We start from the raw sequence: 27039 nt of genomic DNA on the forward strand, positions 1-27039 counted from the left end.
AAGGCATGTGCAAGATTTAAAAATTAGTAAATACATTATCAACTTTATGTGAAAACAGATTACAATATCAAAAAAATTAGTTCAAAAATATTTAAATTATAGGTATTTATGTAACACCCTGAACGAATTCGGTAATAAAAAGTAAATTTAAATATTCAAATTGTGTTAAAAAAAATGACAACAATTAATGTTTTAAAAATTATTCCATTTGCTAAACAGTTTGTATTCATCGAGGATAAACTAAAATATAAGAAAAAAGGGGGAATTACCTAAAACGTCGTGTGAGTTTATTTGTAAATTGTTTGGGTTGCAGATATTTGTTTTTTAAAAACTATAACTTAATATACCTTAAACTGTTATCCAGTTAACTTAAAACGTTTAAAAAAAGATCTTGCTTTTTTGTTTTTACTACTGTACTGTTCTTTTACCATTTCTTTAAAAATTTGCAGTTTTATTAAAATTAAAAATAATGAAATTTCTTGTAATATAAAATAATAAAAAATATTTACGAACTAAGATCATGGAGGAAACGGTGTTGCAGTATGTCCATGGTTTAAAAAGTCGAAATGAAGAAACTCGACTTAACACCGCAATATCATTGCAGCATTATATTAATACAGGTGAGTTTTATTTTCTGCTTTAGGTAGCCTATTGAATGTAGTAGTACAACTAATTTAATTCAGTAATTGTAAAACTTTAGTCATTGTTTGTATTTAATTATATTCTGAAGTATATACTGTAAATTTCACTATTTTGTCTGAATTTATACTATTGCGGGTTGCAATCTTTATAAATTTTCTGAATTTAAGGGACAGAAAATAATGCACTTGCTCTAAATATACTTGCTCTAAGTATATTTGTGAACCTTAAAAGTCACTTGATACTTTTGTTTTAAATAAATTGATTGGCATTAAAATATTTTAATATTCACAAAACAACTATCACAGAGGTTCAGGAATTATCTTTGGAACAAAATGTTTTGTTTATGTCTCAACTAAACAATCATATTTACGAAATGGTTCAAAGTTCTGATAATGCAGAGAAAAAGGGTGGCATACTTGGAATAGGTAAATAATAAAATGTATTTAAAGTTGTAATTTTTTATTTAAAATTGGTTTTCATAAATGTGATAACAATATTTAATAATTTTATTGTAAATTGTCATATGGGTAATTGCCTGTCTTAAAATATCGAGTTGTGTAATATAGTCATAACTCGCAACGAAAATGAGCTCGTAATTTACCTTCACTTTACAAAAATCTTTTTTTGTAAGTTTTCAAATTGGACACATATTTATGTATAGGTTTAAATATATTGTCTACTAAACTGTACTATGTGTAGATTTAAAAAAAAATATTGGTATTTCTTATTTAGTTTGTCAAGTAGAAGTGGATGAGACCAGCCATGAAGCAAGTCAACTTTTAAAGTTTTACAATCTTCTTCGAAACTTGTTTCCTTCATCTGACATTGGTAGTTTTTTTTTTTTTATTTACTTTTTGTTCATAGTCGAATGAAAAATATGACATTACAAGATAAGTTATTAGTAGAAACATTGAATTTGCAAGTTAATTTATCATGTATTTAATAAAGTCAATCTTACAATAAAAGAAATGTATTCAAGGATGTTTAATCTTTTGGCTTTAAATTATTTTATATAAAAATTTGTTCTAAAAAAGGGGTAATGGAGATTGCTGCACAGGCAATGGGAAGAATGGCAGCATTCAGTGGAACTTACAGAACTGAACATATTCAGTTTCAACTTAAACGATCGATTGAATGGTTAAGTGCTGAAAAAAGTGAAGGAAGACGCCATGCTGCAGTATGATTTTTTATAAATTTTGTGTTTATCAGTTAAAAATCTACAATTATAACTGTTAACTAGGCCCACTCAATTTTTCTACTATCCTAAAACCGCTCTACAGTCAGGATTTTGTTTGTCATAGTATAGTCACAAATTACAACCAATAAATACCAGTGGTTATTTACCCACGTACCACAAATGGCAGTTTTATTTTAGGCCTAAAAATTGAACATATATTTGTATCGTACACTAAGCACCGTTATATATTGACTTGCTTTTGCATTGAGATATATATGCCTTTTTTTCAAATATTTAACCTACTGCAAAATATTGCCTCCTTTTTAATGTAAATGGACATATTATATATATTGGTATTATTTATATTAATTATTGTTTTGTTTCAGGTTTTGATTTTAAAGGAGATGGCTGTCAGTTCTCCAACAATATTTTATCAACAAATTCAATCATTTTTTGAGAACATTTTTCATGCTATTTATGACAACAAGGTAAATTGTTCATTGATTGTAAAAACACCTTTGTTTAAATAAATATTTATTTCCTGTAAAATAATGTATCAAATTTGTATTTTTTAGGTTTTTTAAGACAATTAAATCATGCAAATTTTAAACGGTTTTACAAACAATAAGATATGAACTCCTAAAACATATTGCAAATACCAAGTTAATAATAATGTTTAATCATTTGAATTTAAAACTAAAATTTTGCATACATTACAGTTGGCAGTAAGACAGTGTGCAATTGAGGCATTGAGGGCAGCTTTATGGTTGGTTGTTCAACGTGAAAATAAGGATTCTGTTAATAAACCACCATGGTATGAGGTAAGCTAAATAAAACTCTGTCCTTAATTTGGCTTGGTGTTATATAATGATTTAAAATGGAAGATATTTAAAATTGAAATATTTTTTAGGTGATATTCGATAATACATTAAATCTTAGGCTATTTGAATTACTTACTGATTTATTTTAGTGAATATTTCATATAGTTTATTTATTAGAACTAAGCAAATATTATTTTAAAATTAAAGATGTTATAAAATGGGTATGTAAGGACAACCTAATATTTTTATTTTTGTGGTATAGCAATGTTACAAGGAAGCAGTCTCTGTCAACGATTCTGTTAAAAACGAAAAATTTTCCAGCACAAAAGAAGATAGAATTCATCCCTCCATTTTAATCTTATTTGAGTTGTTAAGAACTTGCAGAAGTGAAGGTGAAAATATAGTAATTGATGTATTAAGTATATTTGGAATAAAAATATATATTTTTAACTACAAAATAGAGAGGACAAATTTTTTTTATTTAAAATGTTTTTATATTAAAGATGAAACTGTGATGCAAACTACAAATCATCAAAATTCTTCAAAGTACACAGATAAGGTAGGTTGTTTAAAAATATCAAAAGTATCAAATAAAATTTTTATTTTATTACAAAATATAACCACTTATTTAAATTTATTTTTAGACTGGAATTTTTAAAGGGAATCGACGAGAGATTACAAAATCTCCAAGTAATTATTTAAGAAATTTTCTTGGTATAAAATATATTAATTAAATAAAACATAACACAATTTTATTAGGCTTTTAAAAACAAATTGTTATTATTCTAGTAGCTCAGATTACTATTTAATTATTTAGTATATCTTTTGCACTAAATTTTGTGTTTATTTACAACAGTGTTATTACCACCTCCTATAAATGGTCCGATCACCCTCAACCTTAATATAACAGTAAAAAGTCAATACTGCTCTGAACTTATTGAAAACAATTTCGAAGAGGTATGTAGTGGTTATAATTGCTTCTAATTTTTCAAGAAAATATTATTTAATATTTACATATCTAAAGCTTAATTAGCGACTGATGTTTATAATAAATGTACATCCAATTGATTACGGGCAAATAATATTTGTTGTGACCCTATTATCACAGAAATAAAAGCTATTTAAAAATGCAACCTTTAGGGTGGGCATTCAATAAGTGTATTAATTTAAAGCTGCTTTAACATATATTTTTAAAATAGCTCGTAATGTTCTTTTTTTGTTTCACCTAAAATAAAACATTCTATTTGATATTTAATTATTGCAGTTTATATTTACTTACTCTTTTTAACTTGCAAAAAGCTTTTTTAAATTAAGTTTTATTGTTTGATTGTACAGATCTGTATGCTTGTTCTGTCCTTTCGCTTCTCGAAAAATGTTTTAATTCAACAATCTTTGATCGAGTTGTTACCAATGTTGGCCATGTTTCAGCCTGACCAGTTCTTGTACTTATGTCTTAAAGATACGATGATGTATTTACTTGGCTGTTTGAAAAAGGTAAAAAAACTATAAAAAATGGACTTGGTAGGCTTTTTTTTTATATATATCTTTATCCTCGATGCGGAAAAGTCGAATGCGCAACTTCAACATAGAGTAACATCAGTTACTCCGACCCAGTCTCGAGTTGCCTGTAGCAGTTTGGGGTATTATATAGATTATAATTGCCCAATTACTCAAGGGCACTACAGCATGAGATCAGAGATTACCTTACTCAAGGGCACTACAGCATGAGATCAGTGGGGATTGAACCCACGACCTCATGTGTGGTGTAGCAAGTATTCTTACCACTACACCACGCTGCTGGTTTAATTGTTTAGTTATTGTATAGAAAAATGTTCTATTTCAAAGGCATTGTAAGTATTTACTGTAAAGTTTTAAAAGTGTATGATACCTTTTAAAAGACATGAAAACATATAACTGTCTGATTATTTTATTTTTTTATTTTTTTAATTTGTTTATTTTTAGGAGAGAGATCGTGCTTTAGCTTTTAACTCAATAGGTTTGATGGCTTATGTAATCAACACAGATTCGTTCCAACCTTTTATCTCAAAAATAATCGAGAATGTTCAACATTTTTTGCCACCCAAGGATCCAAATGCCAAGTAATCAAACACCACAAATCTTTTTAAAATTATTCAATTAAAAAATGACATTTTTTGTATTTTTAAATTTTTTCATTAAAATTAGTTCAACAAGTATGATGGTTTCAGTCAAGTATTTTATTTTTTTTTAAAAGTTTATTAAAATAAATAAATCAATATTTAACATATTTTTTTTAAAAACTTTTAGCATTTTAAACTTGCATTTTTATTTGCTTACAGGCGACCTCGTAACTTTGTGTTAGAGCCTGCAGTGTTTTCCTGCATACCACTCATAGCAAGAGGTTCTTCACCCCAAGTAGTTCATTATATTCATGATGAACTTTTACAACCTATGTTTAATGTTGGATTAAAGTAAGTTGAAAAATGATAGATAAGCAGTCAGGTTTTACAAAATTTATGCAATATTTTTGTAGGAATAATTTAAGTTTTTAAAACATCAGCCATAATGGTGAATTTTTTTATTCAAATAAACTGTTTTTTATGCCTAAACCAAAATTTAAATAGTCTTAAAAATTAAATATCAGAAAATGTACAAGATTAAAAAAAATTTTTAATAGGTTACGGTTTGATCCATTCTATTCTATTTTAAAGATATTCACCCCCAAATATTTAGGTAATTTTTTTACTTACTTTTTTGTTTAGTGGTCCATTGATGCAGTCTTTTCATGAACTCAACACCCATGTTCCCTTACTAAGACCAGCCATTAACAAAGGGGTTTTAAAAATTTTAACCTCTGTGTTACTGACTGGTAATACTGCAGCTGGGGATCAAGGTACTTCTGGTAGGTATTTTGCTTTTTTGAAGTAATATTTTTAATAAATCCTTCGGTTTAAAGAGCTTATTTCTCAATGCTTGCTTAGATTTAAAAAAATTTTTTTGCAAACTAGAAGTCAGTTTTTACAAACAATATTGCTATTTAATATTTTAAATTTTTTAAATGTTTAAAAATATGTTTGCGCTATAAAAATCCCAGTTTTTCCTTATTTTGAAATGCAAAATTTTTAAATTTAGCTGGTAATGACAACATGAATGTGAACCAAATTATCCTGGCACTTCGTACTCTTTCAACTTTTCAATTTCTAACTCCACCCAAAAAAAAAACAATCCCTTTGTCTCCTTTTATTGACTTCTGTGTTGAGTGTTCCACAGCCAAATATCTTTGTCATGACAACCAGGAGGTCAGGTTAAATGCCATAGCAACCGTGATTTCAATTATAAGATCAAGTTTGCCTCCACCTTGCTTGTCAAGCAACCAAACAGTGGTAGGATTTTTTTAAGTTTATTTACATTATTTTTGTATTAGAATATATGTTAGCATTTTAAATTACTTGCTTACAATATTTTTTGTATTTGGCGTAGCTAGCACATTAAATTATGTCCTTGGGTTTAAACATTTCTTATGTCTAATTTTTAATTTATTGTTTACAATACAATGGACTAAACTTTTTTTTAGGTTTATCCTGCTTTATCTCCGAAACTGGCAAAGATTGTTGAAATTATTTTAAAACTGGCAATAACAGACAGAGGTAAAAAATTTATTATAAAATGTTTGTGTAGAAAATAAATAAGTTTTAATACAAACTCAGCTCTGATATTAAAACTTATACATAAACGATAAAATGTGACTTAATTTTGTACTTTTATATTTTTAGAGAAACAAGTTAGATTAAGTGTTCTCAATTTGTTGGATCAAAGATTTGATAGCTACCTTATTCTTGTGAGTGTTTAACTCAAATATTTATTCTCTTAATCTTTATAATATTATTAATTATAAATCATTTTTTTTGAAATACTTTGATTTTTGCTAGTATGTTACCCCAGGATTAGGCTTTTTGCATTGGTTTTAAATTTGTAAGAGATGACTTGCCTGAAATCCTATGACAAGTTACCAAATAGAATTAAATTAGGCCTTGATTACTACTCATTTTGTTTATTAATGAAATAAAAAAAAAATTTTGCTGAAGTGTGAGAATTTGGAGATCTTATTTATTGCACTTCATGATGAGAAATTTGAAGTTCAGGAGATTGCAATACAAACGATTGGAAGATTATCTGAACTTAACCCAGCCCATGTTATGCCCATGCTAAGAAAAACTTTAATTCAGGTAATTTAAATATATACAAAAAATGTCATTATGGGTATTTGGCTTATATTTTTTTGTTGTTATTTAAATTGGTCAAATTTTCAGTAACTTTTGTATATATGTGTTAGGGTTAGTAAATAATTTTTTTTATCATTGCTTAAAATAAAAATTAAATATATTTCTAATTTAATCAGCAGTTTGTTTACTTTTGTAGCTTGTAGCTGAGTTAGAACATAGTGGAATAGGAAGAAACAAACTTCAAGCTTCAAGATTGATTGGACATCTTGCTAGGACTGCTCCAAATATTATGAAAGCTTATGTTATTCCCACTATTAAGGTATTTTGCTATTTATTATTTGTTTTATGTTAATTTAGTTGGAAATTTTTGTGCAATCTAAATATGTATTAAGACAATATGCGTTAAGACAATATTGTTTAGCTTAAATTGACACAAAATACAAATAGTCGAAATTATTTTTATTTAAATTAACCATTTAATAATTTTTAATTCTGTAGGTAGATTAATTTTTTTAAATTTTATGATTTAAGAAATATTTTTATATTTATTTAATTTTTTTTTAGAGTTTAATCTCAAAATTGGAGGAAGAGGACCAGACATCAGCTGTTTCAGTTGGAATAATGCGAGCAATTGGAGATCTTGCGGAGGTTGGAGGATCGGATGTTAGTGACATTATCGATCAACTTATCCCTATCATTCTCTCAATGCTACAAGCAATGTCTTGTTTTGCAAAACGAGAGGTATTTATTTTGTAAATAATTTTACATAAAACAAAAAATTCCAGTCTAAACAGTAGGTTCCTTACATTAATTTTTGTATAGTAATTTTTTTATTTATCTAGTACAAAAAATTTTGATATGGTTTTATATAAGATTTTTTAGTCAGTTGTTGTTTGAGTTTGTGTTAAAAAAGAAATTAAGTTTTTTATTTATTAAGCTGTAGAAAGTTTCACTTTGTAGTTATTTATTTCTGTGCTAACGAATAAGGAATAAACATGGCAAACTGTCTGTGGTTTATATTTCGTAATTTCTGTTTTTAGTGACTGAATGACCAAATTAATTTAAAAACAATAAATTCATTTACAATATTGTTATAATTTGTACTAAGATTATTTATAAAAGTTGTTTTATAGGTTGCTTTAATAACACTGGGTAAAGTGGTTGAAAGTACTGGATTTGTGGTCAAACCTTATTTTAAGTCACCTCAACTTCTTGATATTTTTCTCGGGTTCTTGAAATCGGAACCTAGTCTCGCTTTTAGAAAAGAGGTAATTCTATTTTTAAATCAGTAATGCTTATACTACTTTTAAAAGAAAATTCTTTATTTACTTTAACAAAAAAAATTACAACCAATGATGTTTGACTAAGCAGCTATTTATTAATATTTTTACTTTGGTAGGGGTTAGTAAAAAAGTACTTCTACTTTTTTAAAACTTTTTTTGAGTTTAAAATTATTTTAAAGGTTATGAAAGTGTTGGGGTTGATTGGCACTCTTGATCCTTACAAACATAAACTTAATCAAGGAAGTGTGGAAGAAGGAAATATGGCTGAAAGGAAGGTCAAAAGAGAAGGAGGTAAGTGATTTTTATTGATCTTGCAAAAATATTACCTGGTCAGTTACATAACATGCTCTATATTTAGACAAAAAAAAAAAAACTTTTTTAGTTCTAAATGAGGTTGTTTATATAACATCCGAAATGCATTAAACACCATTACTGCCTATTCCTTCTATTACTGCCATTACCAATATTGATGTTATTTTCAAGAGTAATATACAGTTTAAATTCACTTAGTTCAAATAGTAACTTTTTGTTTAATTCTAAACTGTAGTAAAAATTTGGATTTTGTTTAGATTTCAATGTGAATGAGATGTTGGTATCGATTGGTACAACTTCAGAAGAATTTTATCCAGCAGTTGCCATAGCAACACTGATGAGGGTTTTAAGAGATCCTCTTCTCTCTTCACATCATAAAGATGTCATCCAGGTATTCTCATCATCACTCAATTTATTTTTTTAATCATTTTTATATTTTTTTTAAAAAGTTGAATACTTTTTTAAATAAATAAATCATTTTTTTTACAAATAAATTTTATTTCTAAAAATAATTTTAATTTTTTTATTTATCATGATGGTGATTAACAAGTTTATAATTATTATTTTATTATAGGCAGTATATCTAATGTTCCAGTCGCTGGGCGTAAAATGTGTTCCTTATCTTTCCGAAATAGTTCCAACGTATTTATCCACAATTCAAAACTGCGACCCTAGTGTTAGAGAGGTATTAATTTTTACATATTTTTAACTAAATTTATTTTTGTTTTTTAAATTTAATATATACCTATGATGAGTACAATTAGTTAATTAATCTCTCTAATAAGGAATTAGCACTGTTTGGTAAATTGTTTTTACTTGTTTAATCTTTACCTAGTGCTCTAGGGCAAAAGTTTGTTTATAAATTCAAAATGTTTAAATAAGTTTTACAATGTGTACACTTTTATTTTTGACATAGACCTAAAAGGAGTTTTTTTTTTTCAGTTTTTGTTTAAGAATCTTGGTTTGGTGATCTCAACAGTAAAACAACATATCAGAGGTTTTATGGACAGTATATTTGCAGTTATAAAGGTTGGTAATTTTTTTTGATTCATTTATTTAGGTTTTATTGTGGTTTAGTAGGTATAGGTCAACACAAATGCACAAAACCTGATTGTTACAGCATATTAAATAGGACAGTAGCTAATTATTAACTTAAGGTCATCTAAAAAAAATTGAGTAAAGTGTTTAATAAATGCAAAGAAATTACCACTAATATTAGCAAAAAGTTGTGACTGTGTGAAGACAGTAAAAATGACGACCATATAGCGGGCTATTGAATTTTGCTGTATTTACTACATAAGCCCTTGTTAATATCTTGCAAGTCTTTGTGGTACGTTAAAAATTTTATTAAACTGGCCTTGCTGTTACTTTAGACTTAACATTCTAATTGTGTAGTTGGCATTATTTTAGTAATTTTATTTATATTTTTATATTAAAAATTTGCAATTTTTTGTAGGAATATTGGAATGAGGGAAGTGACATGCAAAGTACTTTACTTGGCTTAACTGAACAAATAGCATCAGCTCTGTCATCAGAATTCAAACTTTATCTGCCACAAATTATTCCTTATTTACTCAAAATATTTCGATATGATGACAGTCCTTCTAAAACTGTTACTCTTAAGGTATTTGATTTAATAAAAATTCAATTTTTAGCAAAGTCGGTCACAGATAACAATGTGTTAAAAATTATTTTTTAATTAAAATTTAAATTACTAATTTCTTTTATGACACTTTAAAATAATTACTAATTCAAATCGTTTTTCTGTTTTCAGTTATTGCGGGCATTACAAGTATTTGGAGTTAACTTAGATGATTATAGTCACATGTTACTACCTCCTATGATGCAACAATTAAGAGCTGCCGGCACTTCTTCCAATATCAAAAGGTGACTTTGTTGTCAATTATATAAACTAGTCAATAGCTCGCTCTAAAGGATGGTATTTTATTTGTCGCAACATTGTCACAATTTTTAAATACATGCTTGTGATAGTTTACACCACAAATAATTTTTGGGAATTTAATGTTAATTTACTCTTTGTATTAAAACAGGAAATTTAAATAAGCCATTTTTTTGGATCTTCAACATAAAAGAAATGAATTTTGAAACACTTAAGCATTATGTTTTACTATAACATTAACAGAAATAATTAATGTAAACAAATTTTCTTTATGTCTTAATTTACTTTTAATTTTTAGTGAAATTCTTGTGACCTTGACCAAGTTTTGTGATTGTATTGACTTGAGAGAGAACATGAGCTTGATAGTTCATCCATTAATTAGTGTTCTTGATACTTGTCCTGACTTACAAGCTCCCTCTATGACTGCTTTATGTGCTGTAATGAGACAATTTGGATCAAGGTAATGTTTTTTGATGCAAAGTAATATTAATTAAGTCTTCAATCATTGTAAACTAATGTTACATTTATTTTAAAAAAGAAATTAGAAAAATTTAGTAATATAAAACATTCAAAAACTGTAAACTAAAGAAAATGGTTTTAAATAACGTATATTCTTTATTAATTTTAATTTTAGGTTTGCAGTGTTTTTACCAATGACTGAGGCTATCCTGCTAAAACATAGGATTTCGAATGCTACATTTGTTTCTTTGGCCTCTCAAATATCTAAGGTTTATAAATATTTTATTATTTAAAAACAACTTATATGTTATTCAAGCTATCTATAATGTATTTAACTAAATATGAAAATTAAAGTTGGTATTAACGAGTTTTATTATGTGGTTTGACCAATGCACTTACCCAGCATTGTCTTAAATGTAAAATTTTGTTCATATAATATAGTTAGTTATTTATTTACTTATATTTATTATAGGGGCACAGAGAACATTCAGATGCATTTATTTGGTCAAACACAAGTGAATTGACATCATCGAATAACACTGATATTTCAATCACTAATAAAAAGAATGTCAACGTCAATAACTTACAGAGGGTAAGAAAAGTTATTTGTTTACATATTTATTTTAAAGTGGTTAATAAGGCTAATTGTGGTTAAATCAATCGTTAATAAAGGGTTTTTTAATATGTTACATTAAAGCTAGTTAATTATTCGAAAAGTTTATCAGTATAGTATTTTATTTTTGGCATTGGACTATGAGCCCAAAAGTTTTAGGTTTAACCTGCACCAATGCCACATTAGTTTTAGGTTTAACCTGCACCAATGCCACATTAGTTTTAGGTTTAACCTGCACCAATGCCACGTTTAACCTGCACCAATGCCACTCCCCCTTGACTGATAAGCCAAGCATGTTGTAATATCATACTCTTGCCTTATAAAAGGAACCAAAAAATTTCAAAACCTTAAAAAATCTTGCTGACTAGTTATGTTTATTAGTGCTTTAGCATAGTTATATTAGATTTTTTAAACATTTAAAAAAAGGGGATGCAAGAACTAAAATGCTTTTATTTATTGCAATAATTACTTGTTAAGGCATGGACAATAAACAGACAAGTATCGAAGGATGATTGGATTGAATGGTTACGACATTTAAGTGTGGAGTTATTGAAGGAATCTCCTTCTCTTGCATTAAAAGCTTGTGGTGCTGGACAACTTGCTAAATCATATGCCCCACTTGCAAGGTAATTACTAAATTAGTTTATTTTTTGATTAGTACTAGTTTTTATGTAGCTTTATTTCATTACTTCGGTTAAATATAAAAATATTCTCAAAAAATATAAAATATAGAATATATAAAATATTCTAAAAAATTCATAGATTGCTTAAATTAGTAACGGAATATTTTTAGATTTTAAAATGTTACATAGAGTATTTTTGTTAGCAGTGGTTCATATTTCAATATTTTTTTTTATGTTTTTTACTTTATTACTTTTTCTGTGATTTAAAATAATTAATATTTAAAAGTTGATTTGACTAAGAAATTCTAAGACATTGCTGGAATATTAAAAATTATCTTATATTTTTGTCATGTAGCCCCATCTATTTATTATCAGTAGAAAACCAAAAATATTTAATACATTTTAAAATTTTAGGCAACTCTTCAATGCAGCATTTCTATCATGTTGGACAGAGTTGGATGAAGGACAACAAGATGAGTTAGTTAATTGTATTCAACTTGCTCTATCAGCTCCTGACGTACCTGCTGAAGTAACTCATACTTTATTGAACCTTGCCGAGTTTATGGAGCACACTGATAAGGTAAACCTAAGTATTTGTTATATAATTTATATTATATTCCAGCAGCGTGGTGTAGTGGTAAGAACACTTGCTACACCACCCATGAGGTTGTGGGTTTAATCCCCACTGCTCTCATGCTGCAGGGCCCTTGAGTAAGGCGCTATAAACGGTATGAACTCCTGCTGAGCCAGCACTTAATCAGCAGCATAATTACCGGGCAATTATAATCTATAATATACCAAACTGCTGAAGGCAACTCGGGACTGGGACAAAGTAACAGTTGTTACTCTATGTTTAAGTCATTCCCACATCGAGGGTAAAGATATATACAAAAAAAAATTTATAAACATAGGATATAAACATATTAAGCTGTATAAAATTTGAAAAGCCTGTCTATTTAGTTATTTTACTGTTTCAATATTTTTATTTCAGACCTTAGGTCTATTTATATTTTTATTTAACCATTTTGTTAAAAATGGTTGGGAAAAAAATGTATGTGTTATTTTTCATTATGTAATAAAATAAAGCTAAAAAAGGCTAAACAAATAAAGCTAAAAAAACCTGTACAGCTTTATTAGGTAGATTAATTTACTTTTAAATATTATTGGCATTAAATTTTTTGCTTTTTTGTACCAAATTGTTTGTATTATTTAGGGGGCACTTCCAATGGGAGATGATAACGGAATAGCTGTACTTGGTGAAACTGCATCCAGGTGTAGAGCATTTGCCAAAGCTCTTCATTATAAGGAACTTGGATTCCATAAGAAACTGAATGACCAAATTATTGGTGACCTTATTAAGTAAGTTTATACATGAAAACAAATTTTAAATACGGCTAAAAAAAGTATTGTGTTTTCTAAATCTTGTTGAAAATCTGTAAAAGCAGTAAAAAAAATTATTTTAAACACTTCATTGTTTTGCTTTGCTTGTTTTTTCGCCCACTTTACCTTTACTATCTTAAGCTTTTTTGTTTAAATAATAAATTTCGTAGTTAAAATTTAGTAGGTTATAATATCTAACATAGTTGATGCTATATTATTTTTAATTTTAGTATTAACAGTAAACTGGGTCAACCTGAAGCCGCTGATGGAGTTTTACTTTACCACATTAACAACCTTCCACCAAATGTAAGTTACAAACATTTACAGAATATTTTTTTTTGTATATATTTTTATCCTTGATGTGGGAAAGTCGAATGCGCGACTTAAACATAAAGTAATATCTGTTACTCCGACCCAGTCTTGAGTTGCCTGTGGCAGTTCAAGATATTATAGATTATAATTGCCTGATAATTATACTGCTGATTAAGTGCTGGCTCAGCAGGGGTTCATACCGTTTATAGCGCCTTACTCAAGGGCGCTACATAATAAGATCAGTGGGGATTGAACCCACGACCCCATGTGTGGTGTAGCAAGTGTTCTTACCACTACACCACGCTGCTGGATTAATTTGTAAAACAGTATTTTACTTGCTACAACTTACATGTTTTTCGTTGCAATTTTTCATGATTTCTTAGTATTTATGGTTTATCATGGTAATTTCCTCAAACTATGGCATGTCAAAAAACTTATAAAAATGATTTTACTTTTTAGCACCAGCATAATATTAATGTGGAGTGGTATGAGAGGTTGCATAAGTGGGAAAATGCAAAACAAACTTACCAGTTCAAACTAAGATGTCCACCTCTCAATTTTGAGGAAAATGCTCAAGAACTAGAAAAAATGGTGGAAAATAAACTTGGTTATATGAGATGCCTGGAAGCATTAGGCGAATGGTAAACAACTTTTATTAAAAAGTTTTTTTTTAAAAAATAGTTGATTTAGTTAAATTTAAAAACATCTAAATAAGGTTTTACAAAAAATTCAAGTTTTGTATTTTAAAGAGAAAAATATGAAATTATTACAGTCTTGTTTTTGTTCAAGTTATTTTTTGTCTTAAAAAATTTTCCAACGCAATTTTAAAGGGTGTGTCCAGTATGTGAATTTACAAGTTTATGATCAAACAATATTATTAAGTGAAAAAGCTTCTTAAAATAACAAATCGATTTGGGACTGAATTGATGTAAAAAATCACTCGAAAAATTAGGTTTTAGAGTTGGCTCTATCACAACATTAAATATAAAACACCGGCTACACTTGCTACACTACACATGAGGTCGTGGGTTCAATCCCCACAGATCTCATGCTGTAGCGCCCTTGAGTAAGGCGCTATAAACGGTACAAACTCCTGCTGAGCCAATACTAAATCAGCAGTATAATTATTGGGCAATTATAATCTATAATATCCCAAACTGGCACAGGCAACTCGAGACTGGGTCGGAGTAACTGATGTTACTCTATGTTTAAGTCGCGCATTCGACTTTCCCATATCGAGGATAAAGATATATACAAAAAAAAACTAAAACAAAAATATGATTTTTAAGGGGCTCATTATATGACTATGCTGAGTCGCAATGGAGTTTATGTGATGGAGATGTACAGAAAAGAATGGCTCGTTTGGCTGCTGCAGCTGCATGGGGTTTGGGAAAGTGGAAAATGATGGACGAATATACTTGTATGATACCGAGGGAACATTATGATGGAAGTCTTTATCGAGCGGTGATCGCAATTAATGGAAACCACTTTGCCCAAGCAGAAGAGGTAAATTGTAATTTATTTTTTCTTTTTTTTCACTCTTGATGTGGGAAGGTCAACTTTATGATCTAAACATAGACTAACATCAGTTACCTCGATTCATTCTAAAGTTGTCCATGGCAGTTTCGGATATTATAGATTATATTTGCACAATAAATAATCTACTGAGCAAGTATTGGCTCAGCAAGTGTTTATAGAGTTTATAGCGCTTTATTTAAGGGTGCTACACTATAGAGCAGTGGGGATCGAACCCAGGACCTCATGTAGTAAAGCTATGTGTTTTGACCGATACACCACATCTTGGCATTATATTTAATTATATTTACATTAAGGAAAAGTTTTTTTTTTAATTTTAAAAAATCGTAGATCATTGATTGGGTTATTTAATAATCTGGTATTTTAAAAATAAAAACTTAATTTACACACTTTTTTAAAAATAAAAAACCAGATATACCTACAAACCTTTATAAAAAAAGCGTCATCACAAATTTTTGGTTAATTTTAGTGTATTAGCCAAGCTCGTGAAGTACTGGACAGTGAGTTAACAGCCTTGGCTGGTGAGTCCCATAGTAGAGCTTACCCTGCATTGATTAACTGCCAACTTTTAGCTGAACTTGAAGAAGTGATTCATTATAAACTTATGCCTGATAGAAGGGCAACAATAAGACAAGCTTGGTGGGAAAGGTTACAGGTAAATATTTAGTTAAGTAGTCATTTTAGGTTTTTCAAGTTTTAACCTTTTTTGTACAATTTTAAGTAATGTTTTTTAATTTTTCGTATTTAAAAAGGTGAAATGTTTTTTTTTTTTAGTTTACTGAATACCTAAATTTTTTATATTTATTTATTTTTGATCTGAAAATGTTGACTTCATGATCTAAACATAGAGTAACTCCAGTTACCCCAACCTAGTCTCAGTTGCCTTTGGAGGTTTAAAATATTAAAGGGTATAATTGCCCCGTAACTAAGCTGCTGATTAAGTGTTGGCTCACGAGAAGTTCACACTATTTTAAACGCCTTACTTAAGAGCAGTGGGATCGAACTCAGTACCTCATGTAGTGAAGCCCAATGTTCTGACTATGACACTATACTGCTTCTGGCTGCCATTCCCATTATTGATTTTTTTAATCATTAATATAAAAAAATGTTATAAAAATAGGACTTTCAAACGTATCATTATATCAAAAAATTGCTCAAATATTCTTAACTATTAATTTTCTATCAAAAGGGTTGCCAAAAAAATCTTGAAGATTGGCAGAGAATAATTCAAGTCAGGTCATTGGTAGTTTCTCCACATGAAGATATGAGAACTCTGTTAAAGTTTGCCAGTCTATGCATGAAGAGTGGAAGAAAGGTAGGCATAAATCTTTTAAAGTTTAGTATTGTTTAAAAAAAATTAATTAGTATTTTTATTGTTTAATTAATTTATTTTTTTTTGCTTTTTAAACTTTGTGCTTGTAAATGTTTTTAAAACTTTTACAGAATTTTGTTTTTAATTATTTTAAACATTTTTATTTTTTAAGATGTTGGCTCACAAAACTCTGGTCAAGTTGTTAGAAATGGACCCAATGAAGGACCCATCAGCCCCACTACCCACCACTTATCCTTATGTTTCATTCGCTTATATTAAACATATATGGAAACAAGGCAAAAAAGTAAATTGATTTGAAGTTTATTTATTTCTAGGTTTTGGTGTGTCAATTTTTTTGGTACTTATTGTTTATTGTTATTAATAATATTTTATAATTTTTTTACAAAAAAGGGGCATTTATAGTTAACTTACTTTATAGTGGGAAATAAGGACTAATGTTAATGAGTCATAGCACAGATGGGTTATGCTAACATAATGCATGTTATTTACAATAGGTCATATAAGTTACCAAATATATATTATAAATATATTTGTTTTAAATTGATAGAATGATGCACTTAGTCGAATGGAAAAGTTTGTCTCAACGATCCAGAATGTTCCTCACTCATTATCTGATCCTGAACAGAGAACCGAACTTAATCATTTACTCTCAAGGTACTTTTAAATTTAAAGTCACCATTTGACAATTTTCATATGTATTATTTACGAATTTCCAAATTAGGTAAGATTTGGTATAATTAGTATCGTTCAAAACTTACTATCCTAATGTTTATTTAATGTAGTATGAAAAGTACATACTACCAGAAACAAATGTTTTTTTTTTGTATATATCTTTATCCTCGATGTGGAAAAGTCGAATGCGCGACTTAAACTTAGAGTAACATAAGTTACTCCGACCCAGTCTCGAGTTGCCTGTTTGCCCGGTATTGCCTGATAATTAAGCTGCTGATTAAGTGCTGGCCCAGCAGGAGTTCATATTGTTTATAGCGCCTTACTCAAGGGCGCTACAGCATGAGATCAGTGGGGATTAAACCCACGACCTCATGTGTGGTGTAGCAAGTGTTCTTACCACTACACCACGCCGCCGGTTCAATGTTATTTTGTTTAACTAAATTTTTTTTATTTAATTTAATGTTTAGATGTTTCTTGAAACTTGGACAATGGAATCAGGATGTTTATGGGATAGGAGATAACACCATTGACAAAATAGTTAGTTATCATCACCGGTCTACAGAACATGATAGAACATGGTGCAAGGTAAATACTTTAAAATCTTTTTTTTGTAAGTTAAATACTTTAAATTACTTTTTGGTTTTACTTAAACCATTAAAATTTAAAAAACCCTTTTTTTAGAAATAAAATATGAGTTTTCTTTTTCTTTTTTACGATAGTCTTTAATTTTTTAAGGCTATTACAATATCAAACTGTTTCTTGTAGCGAAATTTTAATTTAGGCCTAAATTAAAATTTTGTTACGAAAAAAAATATTAATTTTTGTGAATTTTATATATAGGCGTGGCATTCTTGGGCAGTTGTTAATTTTGAATGTGTTTTATTCTACAAAGGAAAAATGGATACTTCATCTTCTACACTTAGGCATTCTAGAGGTAATTTTTTATTTAAAAATATATATATTCTTTATACTTTTTTCACTTCTTAAACAATTTAAAATTTTATTACTTGAAGAGTTGGGAAGTAGTGATGAATCTGAGGTTTCAGATATTGAAGATGAAGATCTAAAAGTAAGTTTATATTTATATATATAAGTGCTTTTGTTTGGACATATAGCATGCTTATATTGACTATTAAAAAGGGAATTTATGGTTTAATTTACTGTCAAAACAAACTTGATTTTATCCAAGTCGCCTAAGCCTTTTTGTTGCATAATAAATAATTTTTAGGGTAAATAAAAAACGTATATTTATGGGTTTAAATGCCGCTTTAACTAGTAATTTATAATATCTTAGTTACAACCAAGATCCTAAGTTTAACAAAAATTTTTGTCTTATCTTTCCAATAATGCATTAAAATGACCTATTTTTGTTTGTTTTTTCAGTCTGACTCGGACTTCACTTCAACAGTTTTAAAATATGCTGTACCATCAGTCCAAGGTTTCTTTCGTTCTATCAAATTATCAAAGGAGAACTCTCTTCAGGATACTTTAAGGTAACATAACAGCGGACTTAATTTTTACTCGTTTTTATGAAGTCATGTATGAATTTTGTTGATATTTGATACCAGTAAAACTATTTTTTAGTATTTAAATTTTAGGAAAGTTTTTGTCAGTAGAACAATATATTCATTTTTGTTATTTTTTTTAGAGTCTTGTCTTTATGGTTTGAGTATGGGCACTGGACAGTTTTGCATAACGTTTTAGTAGAAGGAATTAAAACTATCCAGATTGAAAACTGGTTACAGGTATAAATAACTTATTCTATTAAGCTATGTGCGAAGTTGAATTGTAAAGCAGGGGTTTTTAACCTTTTTTGTCTCGTTTACCTCTTGCCGGATGGAAATGTAAAATTTCCCCCATCTTTTTGGTGGCCCCAAAATGTAAAACAGCCTTTTTTGTTGACACATTTTTTTGACGGGGTTCTGTGAAAAATAACATGTACCCAAGTGTCTTAGATGACTTTAATATATGATTCAGTAAATTTGCCCCCTGGGTAGGTAAAATTTACCCCCAGGGGGTAAATTTATCCCCTGTTAAGAACCCCTGCTGTAAAGTATTAGTAAACAAATTTTTAAGCTTTTTAAACTTGCTATAAAGTAGATACGCTACATTTAAACTACTGAAGTTGTAAATTTTAATATTGTTTTAACATTTTTCTTAGGTTATCCCGCAAATGATAGCTCGTATTGACACTCCCAGACCGCTAGTATCACGTATTAACCACCAACTACTCGCTGATATTGGTAAACAACATCCACAAGCTCTTATATATCCCCTTGCAGTTGCATCAAAGTCAGTTATGCCGATGCGAAACCAAGCAGCTACCAAGATCCTAGATAAGATGAGGGAACATTCTAGTTTGCTTGTAGAACAAGCTGTATTGGTAGGTTGTATTTTTTCGAATATTTTTTAAAGTTTTGTGACCTGGTATATATTTTTTGTATGCAACTTTGTTTGAAGTAATGTTGCTTTTTTACCCAATCTTTAAGCTTTAAGCCAACTTCTAAGGTATTTATGTAAAATGTCATTAACCTTGTGATTTGACTTTTGTGTTTTGGTGTACTTTTAACTTTCTTGTCTACTTTTACTTACAATCTATATTTTTATAATAATTTTATATCACAGGTCATTAAACACAATTTGTGCTAAGCCTTTACACTTAGTTGAAGGATACATTCTCTATTACAAATTACTTTACAATCTATTTTCACAGGTTTCCAAAGAGTTGATCAGAGTTGCGATTTTATGGCACGAGTTATGGCATGAAGGATTGGAGGAAGCATCAAGATTATATTTTGGTGAGAGAGATGTTAGGGCCATGTTAGCCACCCTTGAACCTCTACATCTGCAGCTTGAACGTGGTCCACAAACACAAAAGGAAATTAGTTTTAATCAGGTGTGTTGTTTGTTATATAATATTTAATCGGCAGCATGGTGTAGTGGTCAGAACACTTGACTTTACTACATAAGGTCTTGGGTTCGATCCACACTGCCCTTATGCTGTAGCCTTTAAATAAGGAGCTATAAGCAGTATAAACTTTAGCTGGGCCAATACTAAATCAGCAGCTTAATTATCGGGCAAATATAATCTGTTATATTCCAAACTGGTAACAGCAATTGAGACTAAGTTGGGGTAACTGGTGTTACTCTATGTTTGGGTCGTGAAGTCGACCTTTCCACATCGAGGATAATAAATATAAAAAAATTATTAAAATTATGTCTGTGAAAAAACGTGAACAATGTATTTGCATTACCAGACATCATTTTTATGTTGACTTCTAATTGTTAATGGCAATTAAGTTCAACCAAAAAAGTAAGAAAAATACTAATTTTTGTGATTATTAATTTTTATCTAATTTTTAAAAGGCATATGGTCGAGATTTACAAGAAGCACAAGATTGGTGTAGAAAGTTTACACAATCTGGAAACATAAAAGATCTTAATCAAGCGTGGGATTTATATTATCATGTCTTCAGAAGAATTTCAAAACAACTTCCACAGGTTTCTAGAACAAAATTTTTCGCTTTTTAAGTTTTGCAAAAAAATGTTTTACAATTTATGATACAGTTTTTACACTTGCGTATATTTTTTCTTTATAAACAAAAATTATTTCAACTATGTTTAAAGTTCTACCTGTGCTAATTAAATTATTTACAATTATGATTTTTAATTTTACCCTAGTATTTTATTATTATTATTTTTTTTTTCTTAGTTAACAACCATTGAGCTCCAATACGTTTCACCCAATCTATTAGCTTGTAAGGACTTGGAGTTAGCTGTACCAGGAACATATGATCCACATCGACCTATTGTTCGAATCAGGTCAATACAGCATACTTTACAGGTTATAACCTCTAAGCAAAGGCCAAGGAAACTTTCCATTAAAGGTTTGTGTGTCTTATAAAAGTAGCTATGTAAAAAAATAAGGATTTTCAAGCTGGTTTTGGCTAATTTTTAATAGCCTTAAAAATACAAATTTATAAACATTTTTTTAATTGTGCAAATAGAATAAAAACTTTCCCCATTAATCCTGTAAAAAGTTGGTATTTATTTTTAAATTATTTTTTTACACATTTCTTAATATTTCAGGGAGTAATGGGAAGGATTACACTTTCTTGTTAAAAGGTCACGAAGATTTACGACAAGATGAAAGAGTGATGCAGCTGTTTGGTTTGGTCAATGCTTTGTTGGCAATAGATCAAACATGCAGTCGGAAAAACTTAAGGTTATACAAATTTATGATACATTTTTACCTATATTCACTTGATAACATTTTGACTATGGTGGCAGTTTTCTTTTTACAGAATATATTTTTTAATATTTATTCTTGTTATTTTTAAAGTATTCAAAGATTCTCGGTGGTTCCATTATCAACTAATTCAGGTTTAATTGGCTGGGTTCCTAATTGTGACACCTTACATTTACTTATAAGAGATTATCGAGATAAGAAAAAAATTTTGCTTAATATTGAACATAGGATTATGCTCAAGGTATAATAAATATTATACTTGTTAATTTTTTTAAATTTATCTATGATACTTAACTTAAGGAACAAAGTAATTTAAATTGTGTTTAAATTTTTTTTTTTTAAATGATAGATGGCACCTGATTATGACCATTTAACTTTAATGCAAAAAGTTGAGGTGTTTGAACATGCAATAAACAACACAGCTGGTGACGATCTGGCTAAACTACTTTGGCTAAAGAGCCCCACCTCCGAGGTATAATGATTATATTGAATTTTCCAAGCCGAAGTGTGTTTTTTTGTAGTTTTAAAAAAATGATATTTAACTTTTTTGAAAATCGTAGCATATTGGTTACAAAAAGTCTACAATTTTTATTCAATTTTTAATGTGCTAGTCGATTGCCCACAGTAAGGTTGGGGTTTTATTTGTTGTATTATTGTCACAACTCTTAACAAAAGTTTGCCCGCACACCACAAAAGGCATTTTTATTTATTTTGTCGGCCTAATTTTTTGTTGCAGGCATGGTTTGATCGGCGCACAAACTACACCAGATCACTTGCAGTAATGTCAATGGTTGGTCATGTGTTAGGGTTGGGAGATAGACATCCTAGCAATTTGATGCTTGACCGAATCAGTGGAAAAGTTTTGCATATCGACTTTGGAGATTGCTTTGAGGTTAATAAAAAAAAATTCTGCATTTTTTGCAGTATTTGATTTGTTTTATTAATGTAAAATTTGTTTCAAGGTTGCTATGGCAAGAGAGAAGTTTCCAGAAAAAATTCCGTTTAGGTTGACAAGAATGCTAACTAATGCTATGGAGGTAAAATCTTTTTTTTTCGATAAACCTTTTTTTGAAAAATACTAAATATATATGCAATTATTTGATTTTTTTAGTACAACAACATTTTTTATTTATTTTTAAAAAGGTTACTGGTATTGAAGGGAATTACAAACATACATGTCATATAGTTATGGCAGTATTAAGGCAGCATAAAGAAAGTGTTATGGCTGTACTGGAGGCTTTTGTGTATGATCCTTTATTAAATTGGAGGCTTGTTGACAGTAAGTTGTTTATTACATGTTAATTATTGTATGTTAAGTAACGTGTTGTTAGACTTCTATGTTAAGTTTTGTGGTATTTAAGTTGCAGGTATGTATTCTAAATTTATACAATTTTTTAAATATTATTTTTTTATTAAATTCGGAATTTTTAATTAAAATCCAACTAACTTGAAAAATCAAAATGTTGAATAAAATTAGCAATTTTCTCGACTTAGAACAAGACAATAACACCCATTGTATGGTGTACGTGAATTTGTAAATTAAAAAATGTTTTATTGAACATAAATTTAAATGCTAAATAAAAGAACTTGAATTACATGACTAAACTTTTATTTAAGATGAGCATACTGGCAGTAGATTGGATATTGAACAAACTTCTCATCTTAACAACTCACAAACTTTATCTTATGGGGGTAAGTTTAAAAAAGTTTATTTTTGTGTAAAGTTTCTTACAATTGTTTTATTATTTTAGCTCCTGAAACTTCTGCAAGACCAGAAGTTTTAAACAAAAAAGCTTTGGAGATTGTTAACCGTGTCAGAAACAAACTAACAGGTTTCATTTTTTTTAACAATAATTTAAAAAATAAATATTATAATAAATTTGATTCCTAAAAGTATTATATTTTTGACTAATTTATTTATAATATAGTTATAAAAAACTCTAATATAGAAAACATTTATTCATGTCATTTGTAAGAAAAATAATAGTTTATTTTAATTATTGATAAAAAGTATATCTGTTATCCTTGTAATGTTTAGGTTGTGACTTCAGTGTTGACTCGATGGACATTCCATCACAGGTTGATCTGCTTATTGCTCAGGCTACCTCGCATGAAAACTTATGTCAATGTTATATTGGATGGTAAGTAATATTTAACAAAAACCTTCAATTTTGTAATTTAAGCATGATATAGAAAATTGGTTACATTTAAATGTGTTAATATTACCTGTATATCAATTTTTTTTATTTATTTATTTTTTTTTATTTTGGTTTTTCGCGCATTGATAATAGTAAATAATAAATACGATATACAATTAATATTACAACAATGCGACGGGAAAAAATGACAAAATCAATTTAATGATTTAAAACATGTCAAAAGTATTTATGTTTACATGAAGATTTTAATTATTTTATGGCATGGTCACCAAACCCATTTCTGTTTTTAGGTGTCCATTTTGGTAATTTTGTTGCTAATTAACCAAGAATATTAGAAATCAAGACTTGGGGTTGCTGAAAAGCCATTAATCATGATTGGAGTTGAAATGGGTTGAAGTTTTTTGCATTAAACCATTGTTTGAAACTGTATTGTATTTCATTGTTATATGATCATTGATAATGTCCAAATATAAAAAAATTAATTTCTATGATTCTTAAGCTGTTTGTCAAGCCCAGTATTCAGATTCAGATAAGCATTAGGTAGTAAGTATATTCAGATAAACATTAGGTAGTAAGTGAGTATTTACACAAAAAAAGTATGACACAAATATATATCATCGCTTTTTAGTTTTTATTTAATTTACTGGTTAAGCATGAAAAATTGGTTAGCTTATTAACAACTTTAGAGTATGTCTAATCAATATAGAATTAAAATAAACAGATACTGTTGAGGATAACTTTTAATAAAAGGAATATTACGCATATCGGACAAAATTCCCTTATAGTAAACACACAAATTTAAAAAACTATCACGCACGTGAAAAATATTTACGTTTTTTGTAATAAAAACGTTATAGTAAGCTTAAGATTACAGCAAAAAATGATTTTATTAAGTCAAAATGTAGATGAAAACCACCTATTGAGTGCCGAGCTAGCCAATGTTCGAAATATTTCTCACATTTTAAAAGCAATACATTTTAAAGATGTAAGTTTGTCAAATGTTCTGTTACTTTTTCAACGTTTATTCCTTATTTCTTATCTGTATATTATCAGATTATGTCCATATATCATTACCCAAATCAAATAAATATAAAATTTAAGTAATTTTATTTAGACAGCTACAGTAATTGCAACAGAGAATGGATTTAAAGTTACTGTGGAAGACTCGAAATGTATTCAAGCCAATGCCTTTATTCAAGAACGTGTTTTTCAAGTAAGTTTATTTATAAATTTTTTTAAATTTATTTTTTTAGTTATTTTTCTATTTATTGTTTAAACAGAAATTTAACGTCCAAGAAGCTTCTGTTACATTTCGAATAAACCTGGATGTTCTTCAAGAATGTTTAAGTATATTTGGTTCAAATGCTCCTTCAATCACAGCGATGCAACTTTATTATAATGGATATGGAACTCCACTAATATTAATGTAGGTTTTTTACCTATGTATTTTGATAATTAAGCTTGACTGTATATTTATTATTTGTTTGGTATTGGGTTTAATTTGTATGACAATTATTTGTAGTTACTGAAATGTGGTAACATTATTTTTTTGGTTGATATAATTTGGATTATTTATTAATACAGCTTTTAAACTGGGTCCTATTTATTGCGGGACTCTTTTTTTTACCCCTGCCCAACCCTTTTTTAAGGATATGCCCTTAGTTGCCCTAAATATAAAAAAACATTCATGCAATTACCGCATTTTTTTTCTCTGTGTGGTAAATGTATTGTCCTTTATTGCCAGTGTTGTCCTGTGTGGTATTTGGTGGGACCGTTTTAAACTGGCATAATAACATCTAGAAATTTGGTGTAGTGGTAAGAACACTTTCTGCGTGGTGTAGTGGTAAGAACACTTTCTACACCACCATGAGGTCGTAGGTTCAATCCTCACTGCTCTCATGCTGCAGCGCCCTTGAGTTAGGCGGTATAAATGGTATGAACTCCTGCTGAGCCAGCACTTAATCAGCAGCATAATTACCGGGCAAATATAATCTATATAATATCCCAAATTGCTAAAGGCAACTCGAGACTGATTCGGAGTAACAGTTGTTACTCTATGTTTAGGTCGCACGTTCGACTTTCCCACATCAAGTTAAAGATGTACAAAAAAAAAACTATATGTTTAATTCAAGTTTAGAGGAAGATGGAATTGTAACAGATTGCAAAATTAAAACACAAGAACCTGAAGAAATTTTAGACTTCGAATTCTCTGTGGAAAACGTTTTAAGCAAAATTATAATGAAAGTAAGCACAGGCAAAGATTTTGTAAGCATAACTTGTTCCTATATTTTTTTTTGGCAACTTTTGTTGTTATTGAAATTATTAGTGTATGGACTATTTTATATAAATGTTGTTCCCCAATATATTTTAAATTATAGTTGTTTTGCTTTATAGGCAGAATGCATAAAAGAGTTCTTTAATGAGTTAGATGTGAGCAGTGAAGTGTTACGAATATCAATGTCACCAAATAACCCCAACTTTCGATTATCTACATTTGGAACTTCTGGACAATCTCATGTAAGAATATAAAACTGCTAAAATTATCGAAACTTTTAATCTTAACAAAATTGAAATTAAAATTCTGTTTTATAAATAAATTAAGTTTTACAGTAATTAAACTACTATGCAGTAGTCTGCAAATGAAATATTTTTTTAATAAATATTCTTTTTAATTATTCAAAATAAAAAGTACTAGTACTGTGTGATGTATTTTGGCGTCTATACTTTATAAACATTTTGTATATATTTAAGAGTGATGTACCCAAGGATTCAGACATGGTTGAACAATTTGAATGTAGCCAACCCCAATCTAATAAATATCAACTTAATTTACTGAAACCATCTGTAAGAGCTGTAAACCTCGCAAGCAAGGTTTGAAAAATATAGTATAAAAAAAATCATGAAAAATTAAATTGCCAACCTGACATTTCTGTGTATTATATTTATTTAAAAAAATGTACATTTTTTGTTTAAAATGATTGTTATCATTTGTAGGTTTGCTTTAGGATGGATAATCGTGGATTTTTATCGATTCAGTTGATGATTAAAAATGATGATGGAGAAATATGTTTTGTAGAGTATTATTGTTGTCCAGATGAGGAAATTGAAAGCGATTAAAACTCCCAAACACAATGCAGCGTTTAAATTTTGCACAAATGTTTATGATAACCTACTTGCCATATGTTGTTTTTGGCAAACTGTTAACCAACTTATATCTATGTTACCTGAATTTTTTTCAAATTAAGTTAGATTTATTAGCAGATTAGCAACATACATGCTGTTTTGCTGCCTTTCGTACCTATAAGTACATGACCATTGCTGTTTGCACATCCCAGCAAAGCCAAATCTCCCAATATTTATTTTCTA

The 27039-nt window shown here is 28.7% G+C and overlaps 2 protein-coding genes across 2 annotated transcripts; both read left to right on the forward strand.

Moving 5' to 3' along the window:
- The first annotated feature begins 458 nt into the window (after positions 1–458).
- LOC145743580 (serine/threonine-protein kinase mTOR-like) lies at positions 459–24133 on the forward strand. The gene is made up of 59 exons (XM_082561578.1): positions 459–620; positions 948–1067; positions 1375–1470; positions 1677–1819; positions 2206–2307; positions 2539–2640; positions 2903–3032; positions 3144–3199; positions 3285–3330; positions 3497–3597; positions 3976–4134; positions 4603–4739; positions 4959–5090; positions 5382–5521; positions 5752–6002; positions 6194–6266; positions 6393–6457; positions 6705–6845; positions 7039–7161; positions 7407–7583; positions 7976–8110; positions 8305–8416; positions 8695–8828; positions 9012–9122; positions 9380–9466; positions 9894–10061; positions 10212–10324; positions 10636–10797; positions 10972–11065; positions 11269–11388; positions 11887–12035; positions 12447–12612; positions 13246–13391; positions 13643–13718; positions 14184–14365; positions 15014–15230; positions 15730–15915; positions 16450–16575; positions 16745–16876; positions 17141–17247; positions 17733–17850; positions 18106–18199; positions 18279–18334; positions 18649–18758; positions 18914–19010; positions 19427–19648; positions 19979–20161; positions 20632–20766; positions 20978–21152; positions 21355–21490; positions 21608–21755; positions 21864–21986; positions 22251–22406; positions 22477–22551; positions 22658–22793; positions 23132–23206; positions 23266–23346; positions 23553–23655; positions 23964–24133. The coding sequence occupies exons 1-59, from the start codon at positions 521–523 to the stop codon at positions 23977–23979; spliced, it is 7356 nt and encodes a 2451-aa protein (XP_082417704.1). The 5' UTR covers positions 459–520; the 3' UTR covers positions 23980–24133.
- A 348-nt stretch (positions 24134–24481) lies between these two features.
- On the forward strand, positions 24482–26804 carry LOC145741326 (cell cycle checkpoint protein RAD1-like). The gene is made up of 7 exons (XM_082558899.1): positions 24482–24658; positions 24788–24886; positions 24954–25099; positions 25806–25917; positions 26068–26190; positions 26425–26544; positions 26668–26804. Exons 1-7 carry the CDS (start codon positions 24554–24556, stop codon positions 26788–26790), a joined length of 828 nt encoding a protein of 275 aa, XP_082415025.1. The 5' UTR covers positions 24482–24553; the 3' UTR covers positions 26791–26804.
- The last annotated feature ends 235 nt before the right edge of the window (positions 26805–27039 follow it).

The sequence above is a fragment of the Corella eumyota genome, chromosome 2 (genome assembly GCF_963082875.1).
Source record: "Corella eumyota chromosome 2, kaCorEumy4.1, whole genome shotgun sequence".
Lineage (NCBI taxonomy): Eukaryota > Metazoa > Chordata > Ascidiacea > Phlebobranchia > Corellidae > Corella > Corella eumyota.

Excerpts from the sequence above, each read along its gene's own strand:
- LOC145743580 (XM_082561578.1), top strand. The coding sequence starts at position 521 with ATGGAGGAAACGGTGTTGCAGTATGTCCATGGTTTAAAAAGTCGAAAT. Across the intron at positions 3,200-3,284 it reads CTTCAAAGTACACAGATAAG|ACTGGAATTTTTAAAGGGAA; the intron begins GTAGGTTGTTTA and ends ATTTATTTTTAG. Across the intron at positions 20,162-20,631 it reads AGGAAATTAGTTTTAATCAG|GCATATGGTCGAGATTTACA; the intron begins GTGTGTTGTTTG and ends AATTTTTAAAAG.
- LOC145741326 (XM_082558899.1), top strand. The coding sequence starts at position 24,554 with ATGATTTTATTAAGTCAAAATGTAGATGAAAACCACCTATTGAGTGCC. Across the intron at positions 25,918-26,067 it reads TAAGCAAAATTATAATGAAA|GCAGAATGCATAAAAGAGTT; the intron begins GTAAGCACAGGC and ends TTTGCTTTATAG. Across the intron at positions 26,191-26,424 it reads GAACTTCTGGACAATCTCAT|AGTGATGTACCCAAGGATTC; the intron begins GTAAGAATATAA and ends TATATATTTAAG.